At 51.7% G+C, this 23410-nt stretch overlaps 1 protein-coding gene across 3 annotated transcripts in view; it reads left to right on the top strand.

The window, feature by feature from the left end:
• The window catches only part of ACVR2B (activin A receptor type 2B), a 40239-nt gene extending 18991 nt beyond the window's left edge, over positions 1–21248 (top strand). For 2 of the 3 annotated variants that reach the window (XM_019418727.2, XM_019418725.2), the window contains exons 2-11: positions 3596–3803; positions 4219–4328; positions 4490–4641; positions 4725–4868; positions 5409–5552; positions 5898–6046; positions 8366–8480; positions 9194–9332; positions 9427–9557; positions 11147–21248. In XM_019418727.2, the coding sequence (XP_019274272.1) occupies positions 3596–3803; positions 4219–4328; positions 4490–4641; positions 4725–4868; positions 5409–5552; positions 5898–6046; positions 8366–8480; positions 9194–9332; positions 9427–9557; positions 11147–11341 (1487 nt within the window). In that variant the 3' untranslated portion in view covers positions 11342–21248. The remainder of the gene's footprint in view (positions 1–3595; positions 3804–4218; positions 4329–4489; positions 4642–4724; positions 4869–5408; positions 5553–5897; positions 6047–8365; positions 8481–9193; positions 9333–9426; positions 9558–11146) is intronic. The other variant, XM_019418726.2, reaches the window with a different exon arrangement.
• The last annotated feature ends 2162 nt before the right edge of the window (positions 21249–23410 follow it).

The raw sequence follows: 23410 nt of genomic DNA, 5'->3' as shown, positions 1-23410 counted from the left end.
TGTTTTTTTGTTTTTTTGTTTTTCTCAGTGGTGGCGTGTGTCCAGGGGTGGGGTTTCTCTGCCCACCTGGACTGAGAACTTGGGGAGGACCGCGGTCTTTCCAACAAGGTGTAGGCCCCTGGGGGGGAACCTAGGGAGTGCTTGTCGGGGGACACTGCTACTTGCATACGTGGTGCCTTTGGGGGCCAGAAGTCGGTTTGGCTGGGGCTCAGGGATGGGGCGAACCACTTGCCTTGGTATCTCGGAGGTAGGCTGCCCTCAGGGCCCCTGGGTATGGGGGTACTGCAGACGCCCCATCTTGGGAGCACGGCTTCCTCTCCTGCTGGGATGGGTGAGTGGGTGGGGGTCAGGGGAGCCTCCTGTGCACGGGTGCCCTGGCCCTGTGAGCAAGCGCGGGCAGGAACTCTGTGTCTATTAAAAGGCAGAGGCTGCCTTGTGTTTGGAGCGTTGCCAGAGGCTATAAATAGCTGAGTGTGTGCAGAAGCAGAGCAGCAGGGAGGAAGGGGGAGGCCCTGGGTTTCCAGCTGGCAGCGAGCTTGGGTGTGGTGTGGGAGGGGCACGGAGTCTCCCAGCCTCCCCAGGTCTTCCTTGGGCTCTGAATGCAGAGCTCCTAGAGGTGTAGGCGTGTACAGTCTTGACCTGATGGGTCGGGAGCCCTCCGGGGGACTTGTGCTGTGAAGGATTGTCACAGGCAGCAGGAAGGGCTGTCGCTGCTAATACAACAGCTAACGTGCCAGGCATGATCCTAACTACCTTTAAAATGTATTAACTCTTTTGACTCTGGAATAGCCCTAGGAATTAGGTGGGCTTATCATCCCCTTTTCACACATGAGGAAACAGAGGCATAGGGGTAGATTGGTAACTTACCCAGGGTCACACAGCCCGGAAGTATCCGAGCTAGGATTTGGACAGGGTCGGCCAGCTCGAGGCTGCCTTATTCTCAGTTGTCTGTAGGAGGAGCTGGTCAGATGGGGGTCCAGTTATATCCTGAACCCCTGAGCCTTAAGATTTGGAGTTCCCAGCCCTGTCCACTTGGGTCCTGCCCATGGTAAAGGCCAGAGGAGTCCCTACTTGGTGAGTGGCCTTGAAGAGAGGAGCTGGGCCAGCCTTAGGCCACTGTCAGTGTTTTGGCTCCTAGGCTTGCAGAGGGGCTTGTCTGCATGGAGATGGTAACTCCCCTGAGGACTCTAGAGCTTGGGCTGCGGGCTGAGGCCATGCCTCCTGTTGTCCCTGCCCTTCGAAATCCTGCCCTAGCCAGGTGACAGCTGTGTCCTTCTGTCTGTTCGTTGGTCCTTCCATCCATCCATCATGTGTCTGGAACTAGTTTTTGCACTGAAGGTAGTCAAGCCTTCTGCTTTCATCAGCCTTGCAGTCTCATGGGGGAAAGCTGACATTTAAAAAGCAATTGTCAAGTACATTTATAGTGTCTTACTTTATTTTACATGAGAGTGTGCATGCGTGCACATGAGTGGGGGGTGGGGTGGGGCAGAGGGTGAGAGAGAGAATCTTCAGCAGACTGCATGCTCAGCACGAAGCCAGATGCAGGGCTTGATCCCACGACCCTGGGATCATGACCTGAGCCCAAATCAAGAGTCGGATGGTCAAGCGACTGAGCCACGCAGGCGCCCTGAGAAGAGCCAGAATTTAAAGAAGGTGAGGAGGATCTTGCAGCCAGAGGTAGCCCTCGTGCTAAGCCCAGAAGCTGAGCGTATTTAGGAGGCTGGCAGAGCGGTGTGCCAGCAGTGGGGGAAGCAAGATTGAGGGGTGGCTGGCACCCCTATCCGCAGCTCACTCCATCCTTTATCCTTTTCGGCTTCTCCCCTTAAACCTTATATGCTCGATGAAGGGCTTGGCTGGGGGAAACCAGCGTGCACCCCCACAGAAGCCCCTTTGTAGACCCCGAGGCCTTTCCTGTGGACCATGCTGGGTCTCAGCTGCCTGGGTAGTTGGGAGACCACTCTTTTCCTTCTTACAAGTGTCCTTGGATGCTCAGGGGTACGCGGGTGGCTCAGTCGGTTCAGCGTCCGACTCTTGGTTTCAGCTCAGGTCATGAGCTCGCGTTCATGAGCTGTGCACGTGGCTCACACTGAGCACGGAGCCTGCGTGGGACTCTCCCTCTCTTTCTGCCCCTCCCCTGCTCTCTCTCTCTCTCTCTCTCTCTCGAAATAAATATACATATAAAACAAAACAAAAAACATAAATTAAAAATAAAAATAAAAAGGCTAAGTGTCCTTGGGTGCCCAGAGCCATGGCTAGACATTGGCTTTCTGATAGGATGACATTCCGAGCCCTTGGGTCCTCCTACCTGGAGCTTCGCGATTTGCTGCTTGCCCCTGGCCTCTAGAAGGAGACTCTTGTCATTGCAGAGAGATGCAGAAGGGGCGGGGTGACTAGAGAATGACCACTCCTGCGGTGGGCGGGGGGGGGGGGGGTCCCTTACTGCCTGACAGCCAGTCATTGTCCTCCCTGGGTGCACTATTTGCTCACCATGGCCAGTATAGGGGTGTGAGGGAGGCTTCGGGCTTTTGGGCTCTGGGCACTTAGCTCTTCAGCCGGGGTTGGGGTTGGGGTGGGGTCTTCTCTCCTTGGCCCTTCCAGCCAGCCTTTCAGGCTGATGGTGAAAAGGGCTCCTGGCTGCTGGTGGGCTGGCTGACTGTCCTTCCATGGGGGTGACTCTGACCCTTCCTTCCTCCTTCCTGGGGTGGGAATACCAGTTAGGGGTGGCATCATCGGGTCCCTGGCCCACAGTAAGCCCAAGAAGAGTGGAGAGGTTAGCGGATGCTTGGTGCTGGTTTCCTCTTGGACGTCTGTGTGGTTTTTGACAGTGAGGTTGATCATGGGTGCCCCGTAAAGGCACTCCCAAACGGAGTTCTGGAGAGCTCTTCAGCTCAGGTGTCAGGTCTAGGGGCCATAATCCCTTTCCTCCTTCCTCCTTCCTCCTTCCTCCTTCCTCCTTCCTCCTTCCTCCTTCCTCCTTCCTCCTTCCTCCTTCCTCCTTCCTCCTTCCTCCTTCCTCCTTCCTCCTTCCCATTACAGGGCCTGGGGGCAGTGGGGCAGATTTGAGGACTGGAATGGCTTGCTTGGGGGAGGGATGGTGAGAAAGGTAGATTGGGTGAATGTTTGAGGCCATGTTTGAAGGAAAGAAGTATTTGAAGGGGCAGTTGGGGGTGGACGTGCCTGGCCACCCGGCTGGCACTCATGCCAGGGGTGGAAGAGGGCATGGAATGCTGGGGGTGCTCACAGGGGTCTTCGGGGGCCAAGCCCAGCGGGGAGCCAGCCCTTCCTCTGCTTGTGGTGACTCTGGGAGCCTTACCCTGAGCACGCCGGCCTCATTCTTAGGAGCTTCTCCTGCCCTGTTGAGCACCAGCTGTTGTTGCTGGGTGCAGGAGGGACACCGGACTGGAGGGTGCTTACTTTCCGTTCAGTCTGGATGGTGTGTGCGTGTGTGTGTGTGGGGGGGGGGGGGGGGCATCCGGCTGACACCCGCTCACCACCCAACCACCCAGCCTCCCTCCGGGTGGCCCGGGACCCAGGACCGGTGCAGGGGCGTGCGGACCGCGCGGCCGTTCTCTCACCTCTCGCCTTCGGGGCACAGGTTCCGGGCGTGGGGAGGCCGAGACCCGGGAGTGCATTTACTACAACGCCAACTGGGAGCTGGAGCGCACCAACCAGAGCGGCCTGGAGCGCTGCGAGGGCGAGCAGGACAAGCGGCTGCACTGCTACGCCTCCTGGCGCAACAGCTCAGGCACCATCGAGCTCGTCAAGAAGGGCTGCTGGCTGGACGACTTCAACTGCTATGACAGGTGCGCTGGAGCCCGGCCTCCCCTACCCCCCGCCCCCCGCCCCCCAGTCCCGCCGGGGCCCTCCTGTTGCTGCAGTGCTCACTGGGCCTCGGGACGTCTGTGAAAGCAAGCCTGGCATTTAAGGGTAGGGGGAGACAAGGGCCCCTCCGGAGAGCGTGGGCAAGTAGGGATGCCGCCTGGGTCCTCGCTTTCCCGCGGCTGTTTTGCCTGCCTCAGTCTGAAGGAGGGCTCTTCGCTGTGGCCCCTTGGCTATTCCTGCTCGACTTTGGGTCCCACTTTAGGGCAGGTGGGTTCACGCTGTCCCCTGACGGTTCTCCGTGAGCTTTTCTGTCTGTGGGGAGGGGTCGGCTGCGTGGGCCCCGGTGAGCTGCGTGTCCCTCCTCTGAGGGGTATCTGGGAAACTGTGTGCCTCCAGGCAGGAGTGTGTGGCCACCGAGGAGAACCCCCAGGTGTACTTCTGCTGCTGTGAAGGCAACTTCTGCAACGAGCGCTTCACCCACTTGCCAGAGGCTGGGGGCCCAGAAGGTGAGGGCCGCGGGAGGGCAGGCTGGGGCCTCTCCTTGGCCCTGGAGCTCTCGTCTCAGCTCCCGAGTTCGGTGGGGGAGTGACCGCGGGGCTCTCTGGTCTGGCCCCCGAGGCGTGTGGGTGGGCGGGCTGTGTGACACAGGGCTCCGTGTGTCCCCCAGTCACGTACGAGCCACCCCCGACAGCCCCCACCCTGCTCACGGTGCTGGCCTACTCGCTGCTGCCCATTGGGGGCCTCTCCCTCATCGTCTTGCTGGCCTTCTGGATGTACCGGCATCGCAAGCCCCCCTACGGCCACGTGGACATCCACGAGGTGAGACGGGGCTGGCGCAGGGCAGGGCAGGGGTAGAGGTGGGGTGGCAGGCCAGACCCTGTTAAATCCTCGATCTCCCCCAGGACCCTGGGCCTCCACCTCCATCCCCTCTGGTGGGCCTGAAGCCACTGCAGCTGCTGGAGATCAAGGCCCGGGGGCGCTTTGGTTGTGTCTGGAAGGCACAGCTCATGAATGACTTTGTGGCTGTCAAGATCTTCCCGCTCCAGGTGAGTGTTTGAGGGACTCCCAAATCATCCACTGCTGTGGCTTGAGCTACCCCGCCCCAGGGCAGTCCGGGCCCGTGCAGGTGGGACGAGAGACAGGTGGGCCCCATTGAAATGTTCTCGCGGGGTCAGGGTAGAGCTTTGCAAAACCTCGATCCGTCCTGGTTTGCAGGGGTTTGTTCTTGACATCAGGTTCTGCTTAGAGGCGTTGGACACCAGGCCACCCCAGCAGTTGCCCAGGACACTTAGCAAAGTGAGGCCTGGCTCTGCATCTCGTGTGGTGGGTGACGCTGGGCCACTCGCTCCCCTCCCTGGGCTTCGGTGGCCGTGTTTGTAAATGAGGTGCTAGCCCCGAGCGATCTCAGGGATCACTGTTGGCCGGTGCTCTGGGGCCCAGCTCGGTCCTGGTCTTCTGCCCGCCTCCTTTACGGAGCCGAGGCTGGGAGGGCGGGAGGGTGGGTGGGTACGCGGATGGCGTGGGGGTGGCAGTTCTGCCGCAGGGTGGTGTGGCCGCAGTGGAGTTCAGCCGCGTCCCTGCCTTAGGACAAGCAGTCATGGCAGAGCGAACGGGAGATCTTCAGCACACCCGGCATGAAGCATGAGAACCTGCTGCAGTTCATCGCCGCTGAGAAGCGAGGCTCCAGCCTTGAGGTGGAGCTGTGGCTCATCACAGCTTTCCATGACAAGGTGAGTCTTGCCTGCGGACGGGGGCTCCCGAGATGAGGTGGCCTTCCGCCGTAAGGTGACCCTTCGTAAGTGCAGACATAAGAACCCCTAACTCTGGGATGAATTCTTACGAAGAAGCATAGCGCCTTCATGATTAACAGCCGCCGACACCCCTCCCGCCCCCACCCCCCCCCCAACTCCTCTTGGCCTCACACACCTTCCGTGTCAGTCCCAGCCTCCCAAGGAGAGCAGCCTGCTGCCGCTGGTCCACCGAGACCCTCCTCCCAGGGCTGGGCTGGGCCGGGCCGGGTCGGGTCCTGTTCTGTACCCAGAACCTGTGCCCCAGTTCTGTGCTGTCTCCTCTAGGGCTCCCTCACGGATTACCTCAAGGGGAACATCATCACGTGGAACGAACTGTGTCACGTGGCAGAGACCATGTCAAGAGGCCTCTCATACCTTCACGAGGATGTGCCCTGGTGCCGTGGCGAGGGCCACAAGCCGTCTATTGCCCACAGGTACCTGGGTCAGCAGTTGCCTTTCCTGTGCTTGGTCTGGAGCTGCAGAGAGGGCTGGAGGGTGAAAGCAGGGCCTGGGGTCGGGGCGGGGAGTCTCAGTTTCATAAAGGTGCTTAGCTGCTCTGTGATGGGCCCACTTGCCCCTTCCCCTGCCTTCCACCCGTGTCCTGGGCCTGGCGTGGCCTTGAGGGTGGTTTTCTCTTGCCCTCTGGTGGCCACATGAGGGAATGCTGACTCCGTTACTTTGGTTGGAGGGTTGGTTCAGCAGTTCTCAGACTTTTTGGTTAGGATATCTTTATGTCCTTCTTTTTCTTTTGTTTCTTTTTTAAATGTTGATTTATTTCTCTTGAGAGAGTGCAAGCAGGAGAGTAGCAGAGAGAGAGAGAGAGAGAGAGAGAAACAGAGGGAAGGAATCCCAAGCAAGCTTCTCACTATTAGTGCAGAGCCTGACATGGGGCTCGATCTCATGACCTGTGAGATCATGACCTGAGCTGAAATCAAGAGTCAGATACTTAACCGCCTGAGCCACCCAGGCAGCCCTAGGATCTCTTTATATTCTTTTTTTTTTTTTTTAATTTTTTTTAACGTTTTATTTATTTTTGAGACAGAGAGACACAGAGCATGAACAGGGGAGGGTCAGAGAGAGGGAGACACAGAATCTGAAACAGGCTCCAGGCTCTGAGCTGTCAGCACAGAGCCCGACGCGGGGCTCGAACTCACGGACCGCGAGATCATGACCTGAGCCGAAGTCGGCCGCTTAACCGACTGAGCCACCCAGGCACCCCGGATCTCTTTATATTCTTAAAAAAAAAAACAAAAAAACTCTGTGTGTGTGTGTGTGTGTGTGTGTGTGTGTGTTTATTTTTTTTGAGGGAGAGAAAGAGAGAGAGACAGACAGTAAGCTGGGGAGGGGCAGAGAGAGAGGGAGAGAGAAATCCCCAAGCAGGCTCTGTGCTTTCAGCACAGAGCCTGACGTGGGGCTTGAACCCACGAACTGTGAGCTTATGACCTGAGCTGAAAGCAAGAGTCGGGTGCCCAACCGACTGAGCCACCCAGGTGCCCCTCTTTACGTTCCAAAGAAGAACGTGTGTATATGTGGGTTATGGGTATTGGTATTTGCTGTAGCGGAGCACACACATTCCATTAAGTGTCGGTGATGACATCACAGGTATGCAGCCTCTGGAAAACTCTTCTCCTGAGAGAATGACCTCACAAGAAGACAAACGATGGGTTATGAATGCGAAACATTTTGATCTTGCGGTTCCCCGGAAACAGTGGCAGGGACTCTTTGGGGTCCTGGGGCTACACCTTGACACCACCGTGTTGACTCGTCATCGTAGTCCTCGCTAAACGCAGGCACTGTTCCAAATACCAGGCCACGTCGGTCTCGTTACCTGAGGAGAGTGTCCGTGAGCCACTTGTCGTCTGTGAGATAGGTGTTGTTTTCCCAGCCCCATTGTACAGAGGAAACAACAGTAGCGCAGGGAAATTGGGTATTTTGTCATCAGACCTACAAGGGACGGGAATGAGCCTTGGAGTCCGGGAATCCAAGCTCAAGGGTCCCTTGTGGTAATAACATCAATGACATTTAAGCTTGACAGTATGAAACTGCAATTTTTGTAGGTCAAAAATGGTTGAATATTGACTCTCCCGTATGGTTCAACCTAACGATAGTACCCCGTAAGTGTGCCGGGGTGGACCTAAGTATGTGTATCTCCCACTCCCTGAGTTTAATCGTCACAGCAAGACTGAGACAGGTACAGGGGAGACCGAGGACCGGAAGTGTCTCTGCTAGTGAGAGGTGGCGCTGAACTCACATGCCAGCACCCTGCCCTTCACGGCCTGGTGGCGGGCCTGAGCCCTTCAGGGGCCTGCACAGAAACCCGGGCAAGTTCATTAACCTCGTCACTCACATCCTGCATAACGTACATTTTTCCCAGAAGACTTAATCCCGGGCCGGTATGCCTGACCTCAGCCACTCTGAGAACGTAAGGGCCAGCTTTTGATTCCGTGGGGACTGGAATGGGGTCTGCCCAGCCGTTGTGGTAGGTGTTGCTTTGACAGGTGTGGCAGTAGTGCGGTTAGAGATGCTCACGCTGAGGGGGGTGAAGGGTGGGAGGATGTCCTAGAGCTGCCCGCCTGTGCGGCTTCATAAAACTCCACCTGGTGCAGACCCTGACCCCCAAACAGGGTGGGGTGCCCTGGTGTGGGGGCTCTAGAGCATAGCCTCCAGTATCTCGGGGGTCACGGTGGGGATCCAGGGTCAGGGTAGCTTGGACCACGGTGTTCACCTTCATCTCGGTCTACTTGTCTCCACAGGGACTTTAAAAGCAAGAATGTATTGCTCAAGAGCGACCTCACAGCCGTGCTGGCTGACTTTGGTCTGGCTGTTCGGTTTGAGCCAGGGAAACCGCCGGGGGACACTCATGGGCAGGTAATAAGCCTCAGGGGGGTGCAGGATGGGGGCTGGCACAGGAGCGGACCCTGCCCTTCTCGTGCCCAGCTGGCAAGACACAGGGGCAAGGGCACTGAGCTCAGAGCTGTCCGAGAACTCCAGGAACAACGCTCGTTTTACCAGTGGGGAAAGCAAGGCCTGGAGGGCGGCCTCGCCTCGGAGGCTGGTTTGTCAAACACAGCTGCTCCATTGGGGTCAGCTCTCAGCCTTGTAGCCTTGGTCTCTGTCTCTTTCAGCGGAATTACTAAGCAGTATAAAGTAGAAGGAACTATACTAAGAATCCAGAAACCTAGAAAAAGTAGCTAACAGTTAAGCCTGAGGAAATCATCCTAAAACAACTGCGGTAAATATCTTTAAGTAATCTTTACCCTCTTGGTTTTTGATCTTAATCTCAGTAAAGCAGACACCGTCTAAGCAGCCCCTTGTGCTGGCGGAGTAAAGAGGCAGCAGTTCCAAATTAGATTATTGTTGTCTCGAGTGTGATATTTTTAAGTTATTCCTGGGGTATAATAGACGCCATGACTTCTTGTGACCTCCCCGTGAATGTGGCAAATCACGGATTGTCCTCCCTCGTGGTATGGTCTGAATGCTGCCATCCTGGCCCCGTCTGGTGCACTCAGGAGGTAGCTCTCGTGTCCAGCTGTGAGTACGTTTGTGTGTGGCCATTGGCACCCTCTCCTGTCCTCCTCTAGGTGGGCACGCGGCGTTACATGGCCCCTGAGGTGCTTGAGGGAGCCATCAACTTCCAGAGAGATGCCTTCCTGCGCATCGACATGTATGCCATGGGGCTGGTGCTGTGGGAGCTTGTGTCGCGCTGCAAGGCCGCGGACGGTGAGTGGGACGGGAGCCCCGGGCATGCAGGGCGTGGGACCGGGAGCAGCGAGTCCTTGGGGTGACCCTGCTGGGCTCTCTCTCGCCCCCCCAGGACCCGTGGACGAGTACATGCTGCCCTTTGAGGAAGAGATCGGCCAGCACCCATCACTGGAGGAGCTGCAGGAGGTGGTCGTGCACAAGAAGATGCGGCCCGCCATTAAGGATCACTGGCTGAAGCACCCGGTGAGGGGCCTGGGTGGCAGGTGACTCTGCAGGGGCACAGAGAGGGGAGCCCCTCCATATGTGACAGGAACCCAAGGTCGAGGGAGCATGGGATAGAGAGAGAGGATGCCTCACAGGCAGCCGGACGGTCCTCTCCTCCCCTGTCTGGTCAGAGGCCACTTAGTGCCCTGCCTCCCTTCCACGGGAAAGTATCTGGGGAGGTTTCGTACTGGCCGGGGAGGTGGCTCTGGGTTTGGGCCCAGAGTAAGGGGGCCTGACCGGTCCATCAGGGCGCCCCCATGTGGACCATTTGTGCAGGGGAGCCGACTGGCCCTCGCCCTGACACGGTGTGGGTTTGAATCCTGGATCTGCCAATCAGTAGCTGGGTGACTTCTGGCAGCTTTTTTTCTTTCTTTGTTATTTATTACTTATTTATTATGTATTATTATTTATTTATTACTTATTATTTTATTTATTTATTTATTTATTTATTTATTTATTTATTTATTGCTTTATTCCTCTGAGCTTTGCCTCCTTAGGGTAGTAGTAGATTTAACTGGTTACCGTAAATGGCTTGGCAGGATACTTGTCGCGTAAATGCTTAATATGGACTAGCTCTAATTAAATATTCTCTGTTCTCTGCCTTCATTATTTTCTGGGCACGGGCTGAGCCGTGAGTCTTGGCTCCTCCAGTCTGGGGATACTGTACAAAAGACCCCAGCAATGTAAGCCATTTCCCTCTTGGAAGGATGTTTGCCTTCAGCTCCTTTGAGCCCCTCCCTCTGCTCACCTCAGGGTTAATTTAGAAACAGGATAGCCTCGAGGCCATTGGAGGCTAGCACCCTACCCTACATACCATCAGGGGTCAGGCTGTTGAGGCCAAGTTCAGCTGCAGTGCCGCCTCCTGGAACCGGGGGCTAGAGACGGAGAAAACTGAGACATGGGGAGATGTAGGCTGGGCCAGAGCCCATGCCTTCTGCCTCAGTCTCCCAGGGCAGACATGCTGGGGTGGCCGGTCCAGTTCCCTGATGAGGAGCCCGAGGCCCAGAGAGGTTTCGGGGTGGCCTGGTGCTGGGTAGGCCAGAGTCCCTGGATGCGGGCATTTGCCTTTCCTGGCGCCACTCAGTGTGAGCCAGCATAGGGTGTCACGCTACATGCCCCGGACTCTCAGGAGGGGTCCAGGGGTTGTAGGAAGTTGGGCGGGATGAAGCCCTCCTGTGGTCCCCACTGTGACTGAGGCTGCACTGTGGGTCCTTACATGATTTGGGATTCACATGGATTTTGTTTGAATATCACTGCCCTAAGGCAGGCAGCTGTGTCTGTCCCAAGAGGGGCCTGGGTTCCGCCCCCCACCCCCCGCCGTCCCTTCCTATGTTGAGGCTGTGGAGGGAGGCCAGTAGGGTCAGGATGGCGGCTGCTGGGTGGGAAGGCGTCCTGATTCCTGCGGTCTCCCCCGGGCCTCTGCTAGTCGACCTGCTGCTGGGGCTGGGACCAGGGGGCTCTGCCTGACCCTCGGTCACATCTCAAGTTTGCCCGTCCCCGTGCTTGTCTTCACTGAGGGGCGCCGTCAGTAACAAGGCTGTCCTCTCCCTCTCCCTGCCGACGTGCAGGGCCTGGCCCAGCTCTGTGTAACCATCGAGGAGTGCTGGGACCACGACGCGGAGGCTCGCCTGTCTGCGGGCTGCGTGGAGGAGCGCGTGTCCCTGATCCGGAGGTCGGTCAACGGCACTACCTCGGACTGTCTTGTCTCCCTGGTGACCTCCGTCACCAACGTGGACCTGCCCCCTAAGGAGTCGAGCATCTAAGCCCAGGACACGAGTGGATCTGAAGAGGAAAGGAAAAACAAGTTGTGTTTTGTTTTGGAAAACCCGTGACACCAACAAACACATAAAATGCAGCTGCTATTTTACCTTGACTTTTTATTATTATTATAATTATTATAATTATTATTATTAATATTATTTTTGGGATTGGATCAGTTTTTACCAGCACATTGCTCTACTGTATCGCAAACAGCGGGCACGTCAGCAGGCGTTGAGGTGCTGAGCTGTGAATGCAGAGCCAGCGCCATGCTGAAGAGCCTCCGCCACCTCCTGTCCCTTGGGGTTCATTTCTCCCGCTTTCTCTTTGTCTGTTGTCTCAGAATCTGTGACACAAAGAAACCCATCTCCTGTCTTAGGAAACTTAATGCTGCAAACTCTACCTGGAGGAACCTTTGAAGACTGTTACATAAGAACACACCTTCCTCCGAGGAGGGCTCTCCCCCTGCCCTCGCCCCCTTCTCCGCTCCCTTTTATTGTTTCTCTCCCTTTTTAGACAGCGAGTTTAAGAAACAGCAGACGTGTCTTTCACGGATTAACGGGTGTTGCCCTGACCGAGGCGGAGCTGGGCTGAGGACGCGGATGGTTTGGACCGGAGTCGGAAGGGGAGGGCAGGGCTGGGGATGGGGTTTGGAGCAGAGCGACACTGGACTCGGGCACAGCGGAGCAACATCCTTTGCTAGGAGGCTGCTTCTCAGGTAACCAGGAATCGAGGGGAAGGACCGTGTGGAGGCCGCGCGCTCACGGCCGGAGCGGGGTCTGGAGAAAGCCTGAGAGCGGGTGCGGCTCTGACCCGGTGTCTCCCCCTGCCTCGGGCTTGGGCGCTGGACAAAACATTTTCTCTGCCCTGATTTTAAGGTTAGGTGAGGGTAGAAATCCTCATGCTTCGGTGACTACGTTCTTCTTAAGACGATGCTGTAAATACGTGTGATGGAGGAAGAAGTTAAAACACGTGGCTTCCTCCCGGAACAGTTCAGGGAGATGCCCACGGGGCGCCCCGCACAGCCAGGGCAAGAAGATTCCCCGGGTGGGGCTGCCACCTGAGAGTCCTGCGGCGCTGGCTCTGCCCTGTGTGGTGACACTGCTGTCCCTTTACGTGGCTCGTGCGCACGGCTTTCTCCAGACCCCTCGAAGAGGTGCATATTCTAAGAACCGTTTCTCTAGTATGCCATAACCTTGCTCTAGTCAGTGAATGTTCCTAATGCTGCTGTTTCAACATTTGAATTTTTTTAATTTATGAAACATGCAAATTTTTTTAAAAACGAAACACACGTCCGCATATACACACATGCTTTGCTATGTGGCTTCCGAGGTTTAAATTTTGAAAAGTAAAAAGAATGAAAACTTCACGACCACAGACCACCTCAAACCAGAAATACCTCAGAATTTTCTACTTGTGTAAGTTTTATTATATATTTTATTAGTTGTGTTGTCTCGTAGTAAGTATATTTTAACGTAAGTTGGCTTTTATGACAAGGAAGTTTGGAAGAAATAGAGAAAAAGAAAAAAAGTTTGAGTCTTCTAGGGAGTGCCAGCATTTTTGTTTGATAACGCCCTCTTGTAAATAATTGTCATCAACTGTCGGTTGGCCGTCTGGGCCGTGTGGGCATTCGTCACTCTTGTTTGTGAAGGCTTTTCCCTCTGGTTTCTTGAGACTTTTATTTAAAAACTGGATCTTTTTCATCCTGAGGGTAGGCGAGTTGGTGAGGTTTTGGGGAGAGGTTGACCGGGGTGAGAATGGGAGAGGGGTGCCTCCTCTTGACTTACCTGGAGGTTCACATCTTTCCCTCGACCCGATTGGTCAGTGTTCAGAATGACAGGTAACCCCACTTTCACTCGGTCAGACCGTGGCCCTTAGACCCGCTTGAGGTAATTTTCCCCGGGCGGCAGTGATAGCGGAGGGGGCGGGCAGCACCGCGGCGACTCGGGGCAGCCTGTGACGGAGCAGCGTGTCCAGAGTGGGGAGGCCTCGCTGCGGCCTGGGGTCGCGGTCTGAGAGCACACGCTCCCCACTCCGCACGCCGTGTGCCTCTGGGGCCTGCCGCTTGGCCGTGTCCTTTGCTCTGCGTGTTTGGGCACAGGGTGCTGTGGGAGGTGACTTTGTGGCCCTCCCAGAGCTCTGTTTTTGCTTCATGGGCCAGGCTGTGAGCTGGCCAAGGTGGTTACAGGGACGGGTCTTTTGTCGTCGTCGTTGCTGTTGGGTTTTTGTTTTTTTGTTTTTTTTTTTTTTTTGGTAAGCTGTGTTGTCTTTTTTTTTTTTTTTCTTTTTCTTATTTTCTTTTTCTTTCTTTTTTTTCTTTAAAAACTATTTTGTGCTGTGGTATTTTTCTTCCCTCGGAATAATTTTTAACAGCAAAACCGGCCTTACAGCAGTTGCTTTTCTTTTCCACTTATTTCTTTAAAAAGCTTTAAAATATTTATTGAAAAGTGCCATATCTAATTTCTTTAGCTTTCACCTCAGGCAGTGCGTCTCTACTTTTCCGGCATCTGCTTTTCACCCTCCGAAACCAACAAACCGCTAACGTATGTAGCTGATTCCCTCATTCTAGCCAGTGTGGGACACGAAACCCCTGCCTCTCCATTTGTTTTCAGATTTTGTGTGGGTGAGTTTTCTTTCGTGTACCGGCTTGATCCTTGTGAGAACCAGTTTGGGCCTGGCCGTGAAGGGTTGGGCCGTGGCCCAGGCGTGGGAGCTGCTGGTCAGGACGCAGTACAGACAGGGCAGGCCTTCCTGGTGGCCTACAGGCCTTTTCTCTGGGTGGGCTCCCTCTTTGCTGACCCTGGGCTCCGCTGCTCTGGTGGCTTTGGGGTCCTGGCACCAGAGTGAAGTGTCGAGATGGTTCCTGTGTGGTGCGGGGGGTCTCGGGGGACCAGTTCTTTGGGCTTCAGGCTGCCTTTCCCTCATGCTGCGTCGTAAGACGTACCCATCAGGCAGCATCCCTGACTGCTGCCAGTGGCAGAAAAAGAAAACAGATCTTTTTCCGGGGCACGCCCCTCGGAGCCTGGGTGGGGCTTTTGCCTCAGATAAAGTGTCTGCTGTCATGTATCCTCTGGGGAGCGAACCACTTAGAGCTCTGGTTTGTGTTTATCGGGTTGCAGGGCCTCTGCCTGTGCTCTTTTCCACAAAGATGTCACGCAACGTCCACTTCTGGGGAGCTCAGAGAACCACTCCCCCTCACCCCCCGAGCTCTTGTGGAGACTGGTGGGAATGGAGGCCGGCATCATTTTCCCTGTCTGTGGGAGAGGCTGCCCCATCTAGGGTGGGAGGGCGGCCCAGTCAGGGGAGAGAAGTGGCCGAAGATCCTTGCTCCTTCCTTTCTAGTGTTCTTCCATCCACACAGGCTCCTGGCTGTAGGCTGCTCTTTGGGGGAGAGTGGATGATTCGAAAGCACACACGATCACTGGGAAGACATCCTGAGCCAGAGAAATACGGGAATGAGCAAGAGGAGGAGGAAGCAAGGGGGGGGGGGGTGGTGGGGACAGAAGCCACTGTGTCACAGTGTCCTGCAAAGAACTCTTAATGATGGGCCAGGAGAGGCCCTGGACACAGTCCTTAGGGACTAGCATCATCCAGGTTTTCTCCTGGGACCATTGGTCCCTCACAGGGGTCCTTCGAGGGAGCTACTCTGTGAGGGCTGTAGGTGGAGCCTTCTCGGGAGGAAGGGAGGCGGGCTGTCAAGGCAAGTGGTGAGCATCTCCGGCCTTCGTTGTTTAGCATGGCTTTCTTGTCCCATTGGTTCTGTAGGTGTAGTGCCTGGAGCGATCAGGGCTGCCTGGGGAGGGGATCCCCGCGTGTGCTGGCTGTGTCTGACCCAGAATTCCTCCTGTCTAGACTTGGGCATGTGTGTAGGACAATAGAGGTCTTGTTCAGCTCAGAACATCTTCAGGTGGCTTGAGCCTCCTGCTGATGTATTCTCAGCCCAGTGAAGGATCTGTCCTCTCCAGGCCACTGAGCTAGTTCCCTCCACTGCCCCTAGGGGCCAGGCCATTCTTTTGTCAAGCTCGTCATGTCATGTTTTAGAAGGCAAAGCAGGTGCTCCTGCAGTTCTGCGAGGTTACCTTTCTCTCCAGTTGCCATGTTCTTGCTCCTTGCTATCCCTACACTCTGCACTGAGCGCTTGGGCTGTGTGTGTGGGGTTTCTTTGGTGGGAAGCCCAGCTCTGTGCGTGTGTGCGTGTGTGCGTGTGCGTGTGCATACTTGCTGTGTGTACAGCTCAGAAAGCCTGTCACGTGGTCCCTGTGCCCTGAGCCATGAGGGTAGGGAGGCGGCTGTGCCATCTGGAACAGGAGGACCGGGTGGCCCTCTCGCAAATGGAATTCTGCCTTTCTTAGGATGCAGTGTAAAGTTCTCAGCACATTGGTAATATAAGGATTTGGTGGTTTTAGCAATACAGTAAGCATGTGTTAAGTTATATAAGGTTTTAGAATGGGTACTAGAAGTCGAACGGCCAAGTGTTATTCCTCAGAACTTGGCTCACTAGATGAGTATCTGAATTGGAAACCATTTCCCGGGAGTTAACTTCGTTTGATCCTCAGTCTCAACTATTTCAGTAGCCTGCTGGGTTCTTAATGGCTCATCTTTGGAAAGCTGGCCAGACCCAGTTCACATTTCAAGGGCCTCCTAGACCACATCTTTCCAAGAAGCACAGTCAACTTACTCGTCGACACCCCCACCCCATCCCCCATCCAGGGTGAGCATCGAGAAAGGAAAGAGGGCAAAGTGGTTTTTTCTTCTCATTTGGGTGCCATGAATTCCTTGGTTAATGGCTGTTTGTAAAAGCTGAACTAATAAAACAGTAGCTAATCCGTGTTCAGCCTAGTAATGACGAGTTTAAGTGTTTATCAACAGTGATGTTTTAGGTCAAGAGACGGGCCCAGTAATGCAGCTGATGAACTATTTATCTTCTCAGTCTAGATATAATAAATTCAGGGTTATATGCATGGTTGTTTCAGTAAGATTCCTGACAGTTGATTTGTAACCAGCAATCCACCTATGAATGTATCCCAAACCTTTAGAAGGCTTGGAATAGTTTTTTAAGATAATGATTTAGTTTTGTAGCAAAAAGAAACTGAAGTTTAAGATGCACCCCCCCCCCCCGCCCCCGCCTGGAAATTAATTCAGTTGACTCAGCTTCCTTTTGAAAACAGTGGGTCCAAGAGACCCATAAACTCAGCAAATAAAATTCCAAATTATCTAGAGGGATATTTTGAATCTTCCTATTTTATACTCATTTTGGGTCCATTGTAAACTTTGGTTTGGACAAGATTTTGAATTTAAAGGATCTACCACTGTTTAAATTTTGCCAAGCTTTTACATTTTTGTGACTGTATCTTCCAGGTGTGAATGAAGCAGGACCTTTGACTGTGGTCCTCCACGAATCCCTGTAGTGCCAAAACCGGTGATACTTTATTTGCTCCTGTGGCAGCTTGCAGAGATAAATACAAGTGTTTTTTCCTCACGAATTAAAGTGCATAGTCTCTAAATGCCAGTGCGTGGTGAAGGGCCCTGTGCTGCCCTTCCTCTCCGGGAGTGTCTGTGGACTGTCTGGGGCCTACGCAATTCTGAGAACCACTGCATGCCAACCACAGGACCCTAGAGAAGCATATGCTTGGGCACGTGTGTGTGTGCAGCGGATTATCCAGACGTGGGCCCTTCTGGACATCTGTGGGAAAGTGTTACATTTATTTGCAAAGTTTACATTTTTGAGCTCACAGTTAGGAGAAACATGACCCATTATTAGCTAATGCTTTTTAGGCAGGTGAGGATGGGTTTGTGTTTGGTTTTTTGGTTTTTGTGTGCGTGTTTTTGTTTTTGTTTTTGTTTTTACAGATGGATGAGTTCTGTCTCGAGTTCTGGGAACTTCTGCTGTTGGTTGGGCATGGGATCATTCTCTGTTTCTCCCAATCACATTTGCATCGGAATGTTGTTAGGTAGCGTTGTAAATAAAAGAATAGGTTATATGATAGAGATATGACACTTGAAATTTTACTTTAAGAAATCTATAGCTCTACATATATATTTAGTTATATCACCTGACAGATTCTTCTGCACAGTGTGGAGATTGTTTTATACCACAGATTATTTTTATAAAGTCTAGTGAGTTTGATGCGAATGGTTTTGTAATCAGAGTAATGAGCTTTACCTTTCAGGATAAATATACACTGGAGTGTGGGTGGTGCGGGGCTTTTACCTAGTGCTTGTATGGACTCTCATGATACACTGGCAGATGGGAGGCCGTCGCTGGGTCTTGTTTGGCTAAAACCCCGCTTGGGGCTGTGTGGGACGGTGATGCTTTGGCTCAGCTCCCTGCAGATTGGGAGGCGAGAGCCTGTGGTATGTTTTACATTTGTGCTTCCTCCTGAGATACCTTCTGAACAAAGGGTTCTGGGATTAGAAATTAGTTTGTGCGTTCCTGCCGTCGGATGTAGTCGTATGAGGGTGTTTTGAGGGACAGAAATTATATGGGAGTGCAGATTGGGGCAGGTTGGGACGAATAAGGTTCAGGCTATAAACATTTGAAATGAGAGTTTGGGGATTTGAGTAATCCACAACACTGAATTATGCAGGACCAAATTACCCAGTTTTTAAGACAGAATTTCCAGTTTAGTAACTACTCAGAAAAGGAGGGTGTTGTGTGGATGCAGCGATCAAGTTAAATGGGGAGCTGCCAGGCACATTGTGTCCTCTCTGGTCGGGGCCTCCTGGACGTGAGAGTGCTTGGGGCAGCCCCCTGCTTTCATCAAGCGAGTCACGGCCAGGAGCCCTCCGAGGAAGCTCAGCGCCCCGTACCAGAGGGCATCTTCTAGCTGTCACTTAGCCCTTCTGCTCTTCCTGCAAAGGTCAGCACGACTGCCATGGTTATGGATGGTGGTCTTCATGTTAGCCTTTTTATTTTGGGGTAGAATGTGGGTGGTTATTTGGGTGAGGCTTTTGATGGGGATACAGGGAAGGTGAACAATGAAGCTAATCTTTGTATCGTCACTGCCACTTCTGAGGCTCAGCTGAAGGCCTGCTCCCCAGACCCACGCCGCTGTGCTCAGAAGTACACGGATTGGGACAGTTCTGTCAGGAGCATCCCTAACGTGTCATTTTAAACCAGCTGTGTTTTTATTCAGTCTGGTTCAGAGTGAAGTTTTACACTCTACCCCTCTTCTACTCGGAGTAAGTTTAGTTTCAGCAGGTCCAGTAGCGCTCCAGGAACTACTAACCCATCGTTCCTTTCCCTGTTCCCCACGAAAGACCGTTTCTCTGTTCTCCAGCCACGCGTCTTGGAATGTAATTCTGTTGTGCCTTTGTTTTTGTCACCTGCCTCCCCCCAAAAGCAACTGCTGTAAGCTTTTTTCTACTTGTCTTTTCTAGCCCGAAACCCCACCTTTTTCCTTTTTCCCAGCTGTAATTTCTGGATGCAGTTCTGTGCTCCAGGTATCGTAAGAACCAGTTACCTCAGACCTCATGTTGAACAGTGTCACCATCTAGGTCCTCTCGGTACTGCAGGCTTGTAACATAACGCACGCAGGAACCCTGCCAAGTATGGGCACTTACTTGTTTTAAAGTTCAACTCTTCCCAAGGACTGAAAGAGGGGCTTCTGGCAAGCTCTTCACTGCACTGCGGTGGGATGGGTCTAGAGTGTCATCTGAACGGTGCTTCCTGGGTTCCTCTTTGAATTCTGCCATTTTCAGTATTCTTGTGTCTGCATAGGCAAAGTGATTCAATTGGCTGGTCTTGCACACAAATTAGTTCCAAAGATGAGCTCTTTGTAACACATTTCCAGTCATTAAAACTCAAATGTAGAACATTCCTTTAAATGGCAGGATTAAAAAACCCACCATCCACCACGGTGCATTCTGGGAAGATGTCTGTAGCATATGTTGCTGTGAAATTAGGCCTTGCGGGATATGGCTGTTTGTCATTTTGATGTATTTTAAATAAATATATATATATATATTTTTAAAGAGCCTTTTTTACCAGTTCAAAAAGTTTAATTAACCAGCAGTCACCACATCTGAATTTTTGTCTCTGGGGCATAGATGGCAGACCAAGATTAAAAGTGGTAATTCAGCCATACGAGCGTGGGCTGCCTGCCTGGGCTGTCCTGCTGACCGTGGGATGCCAAGGTCAGTGTGTTCCCAGCGGGTTCTGATCAGCCCTTGAAGTGTTTGGTCTCTGCCCTGGTCAGCGGACTGTTGACTTCAGTCCCTGCAAGTGCTTTACTTTAGCCCAAGTGGGGTTTTCTCAGAGCACTGCCACGAGCTAAGTGTACGTTTAGCCAAATAATTTCTCCATAAGGGAAAAACGCGCTCATTCAAACGTTACCCGCGATGACAGAAGTGAGAGTAGGAGAGATGAGGCAACATCTGGGTTTTGATTTGGGAAGTGTCCAAGCCCCTGTCGAAGGCTGGCTGAGAGCCAGTGATCATACAGAGATGCTTAGGAGACCCCACCTGGAAGTGTTCAGACCTCCTGTGCGTGGAGGGATTGTTAAAACGCCAGCAGCTTTTTCCCCCCGTTTTTTCCCCTAGAATTCTGTAAAAATGCAAAGAAAATTGAGTGGTACTTCAGAATTGAGGGTGAGGGTTACCGCAGAATAGAAGCATACTTCTAGATTTCAGTTCCATGCCACAAATCCACACAATGCCATTTTTCAACTGTACAAAAGAATCTGCTTATGAATTTGACACGATCTTAACAGTAGCATCAAAGGGCCGAATTTTTCACCTGTTAATATTTTTTCACATTTGTCCTTGAATCTGATAACTTCACAGTACTGTAAATTTAACTTACATTGAGTCTGATGTCCATTCTTGTGAAAAGAGCTTCTGCATGTAACAGACACACAGTTAAAGAACACAGCAGAATACAAGATTTGCAGGACCAGTTTTGGAACCGACAGAAAATGTCACCTCTCATTTGCCATCTTATGTATCAGTTTTACCAGCTACTTCTAAATTTGTACATTATTTGTAAGGAAAAGAAGGAAGATCCTAAGGACTTGTCTAACTTAGTGGAGAATGTGTGTGTTGGGTTTAGGATGGATAGCAAAGTCTTACTGAGCTGTGTTATCTAACTTGTATATAACAATTGTAATTAAAAGTTTGGATTCACCTGTTTCTTGCAGTTTAAAACAATGAATAATTACAAACTCTGGAAATGTGACTAGTATACAACTTAAGGCTGTAGAAGTGAGGAAGCTCTTCAAGTGCTAAAAATAAAGATTTCTAGTTTTTGGCTCAAATTCAGTAAGTACTGTTTGTATACCAGGATATGTGAGATGTAAATGTAATAGGTCACTTTCACCCTTGTAGCTATAAAATAAAAAAATTTGTAGAACAGAAATAGCTTGTACTACTGAATTAACAAAAAGTTATACTAAAGTATCATGTTTAAAATACACACACACACACACACACACACACACACACACACACAGAGTTAAGCTTGTTGCTGTTACCCTGTCTGGATTTGAAAAGTGTGCGGACTTATATATATACACACATATATATATATAACACACACGCATATACACACGTATATATATTATATACATGCACACATCTAAAATGGCCTAAAGCAGACATCCATGTAATTACAGTTGCAAAATGAAGACATTTTGGAGAGAACATTGTATCATAGTTCATTCATTTGCAGTGGATCTTTGTTCCTTTTTACTGTGGTAATTTTAGAAATGAGTGTCAAGTTTGAAATTAGATCTGCTAAGTTGGGGTTTTGCTGCTTGAACTCTGCACTGGGTCCTCAAATAAACCGATGTGAATGTAGTTTTTTCCCCCTGTGTGAAGAAGCAGCCACACCCCAACAGAATAGGAGGAAAAATCTAGAGCTATTTCAAGTTTTATCTTTTTGTATATGAAAATAAAATAATAATAATTAAACTACCCTGTTGTCTCTCTTAATCACGTGGCAGGGGATTGAGGTTTCTTTTCATGGGGATTAGAAATAAATATAATGGTGTTTTCCACTTACAGGGCTGGCTCAGAAACACCCCTGTGAGTTCCTGTGTGGTACACGTACAGTTGTTAATGGTTGAGTACGTAGTCTACCATGGTCCTGTGGTACTGGAGCTCGGCACGGGTCTTCATTTCTGCCCTTCAGAAGCTCAGGACCTGGTTGGAGACACTGGGGGCTTCTAAATGGACTGTCCTGGGACTCGGGGTAAGTTCCTGCAGGGTAGGGGTATATTTACCAAATTTCCAACTTTTACCCACTCCCCCTAGTTCTATACTTTGCAGACAACTCTGGGCAATATTTTTGTAAGTGGAGCAGAGAAGCCTAGGATATAAGTGTTATTCTGGATTACTGCGGAATACTGGCTCCGCCATTTCTAAACACAGCTGAGTATCAGGGTCCCTGTAAAATAAAAAAATGTAGTTATGGGGCACCACCCCAGATCTGAATCAGTAAGCCAGGTCTCACGTTTTGGAGTTCTTGACTTCCCTCACTAGATGAAAACATGGTTCCCTGTTAATAAAACAATGATAGTCTCTATTGTCTAACAAAGAAAATGGGAAAGCCCCAGAAATCACTGCTTTCCTCGGTAACATAGGTTTTTTTAGGCCCGTGACTAATAATTGCTAAGTGGGGAAATGCCAGCTTTGGATCCTCCTTCTGGTAGGGTTAATGCCTTTCTATTCATGCTTTAAAAGGATTAAACAACCTGTTTGGAACTCTTAGCAATTTTCAATGAAGGGACCCTTTATTTTGGGACCAGTTGCCCAGCTCTTGGTCCTTTTGGCTCTTTCAGATTTAGATAGTTCACCTTTTACTAGTGAATGTCTCTAATGATAAGTGCAGAGAAGGAAAGAAAGGCTGACCTTGTAGAATGAGGACCTTAAAGCTAGAACTACTGGAAGGTTGGACCAGAGAGGTCATCTGGTCACACTTTTCCTTCAGCAAAGGAATTCTTTCACCAGAAGGAACTGGACACAGAAGCTGATTTCTAAAAACAGGCTTGCTCAAGTGAGCAAGTACAAGAGGGTTCAGGGGCCATTAAGCCTGCCCTTCCACTCCTCCCCTTAAGTCTCCTAGTTACAGTCCCCTAGTTACAGTTCAAAAACCACTGCTCCAATTCCTTCGTTTTAAAGGTGGGCAAACTGGCCCAGAGGGAGATACCCCACCCTAAGTCAGGCAGCCCTTACTTCCAGCTCTTGACCTCTGGGGGCCAAGTGAGGGGTTCACTGTTGTTTCCATATACAGGATCTGGATGAGGAACAGTCACCTACCATTTATCTCTGGTGTCTATCACAGCACATGGCACTTAAGAAGGCCTTGAGCAACAAACACCTCTTGAATGTATGTCGTAAATTCTGGTACAAGTTGCTGAGGTAGCTTTGAAACCTACGGTCAACACCAGTGCTGTCTGGTTGTATTTGTCGGGACTCTTGATTGCAAATGACAGATGCCATTAAACAAAAAGAGGGGGGGGGCGGTTACACGAAGGATCTTGGGGCAAAGGGCCAGGCAAGCTCTGGTTAAAGGCAAGATGCGGCCGGGCTTCAGGCGTCTTGGAAGCTGGGATCACAGCACTGCAGCCCTCCGTTTCCTCCTGTGTTGCTTAGCGCAAAACCAGATGCACCTGCCTTGTCCACTTAGCGGGAAACAAGGCTACAGATGGGGCCAGAGTTTCAAATGTCACAGCTCTGCTACCTGGAGAGTCTTGCAGATCCACAATCCCTGGAGACATTCTGGTTGACCTAGCTCAGCCAGTTAGGGTCAGAGGTAGGGGACTGATTATACGGAACCGCTTTATAATAGGTATTCCTGGGGAGGGGACATGGAATCCGGAAGCTGTCAAAACAACATCTGTACTTCCTTCCTTAGCTGGATGTCGGGAAGGCCTCCTGCTTTTAAGTCCACGTGGAGTGCTGTCGATTGCACTGCAAAATGTATTTTGAGTGGGAGTGCATAAAACAGCTCCTTACTTACTTTGTCAGCCGTCATTCAGCAGTCTGGATTTTATGTTCTATCAAGACGAAAGAGGACTACGTAAAAATCGCTGATGTTTACAGAGCACTTAATGACATACCCCAGGTTCTTCCCT

Source organism: Panthera pardus, unplaced genomic scaffold (genome assembly GCF_024362965.1).
Source record: "Panthera pardus isolate Hobbes unplaced genomic scaffold, ASM2436296v1 HiC_scaffold_16, whole genome shotgun sequence".
In the NCBI taxonomy this organism is placed as follows: domain Eukaryota; kingdom Metazoa; phylum Chordata; class Mammalia; order Carnivora; family Felidae; genus Panthera; species Panthera pardus.
This window is presented reverse-complemented; position numbering and strand designations above follow the sequence as displayed.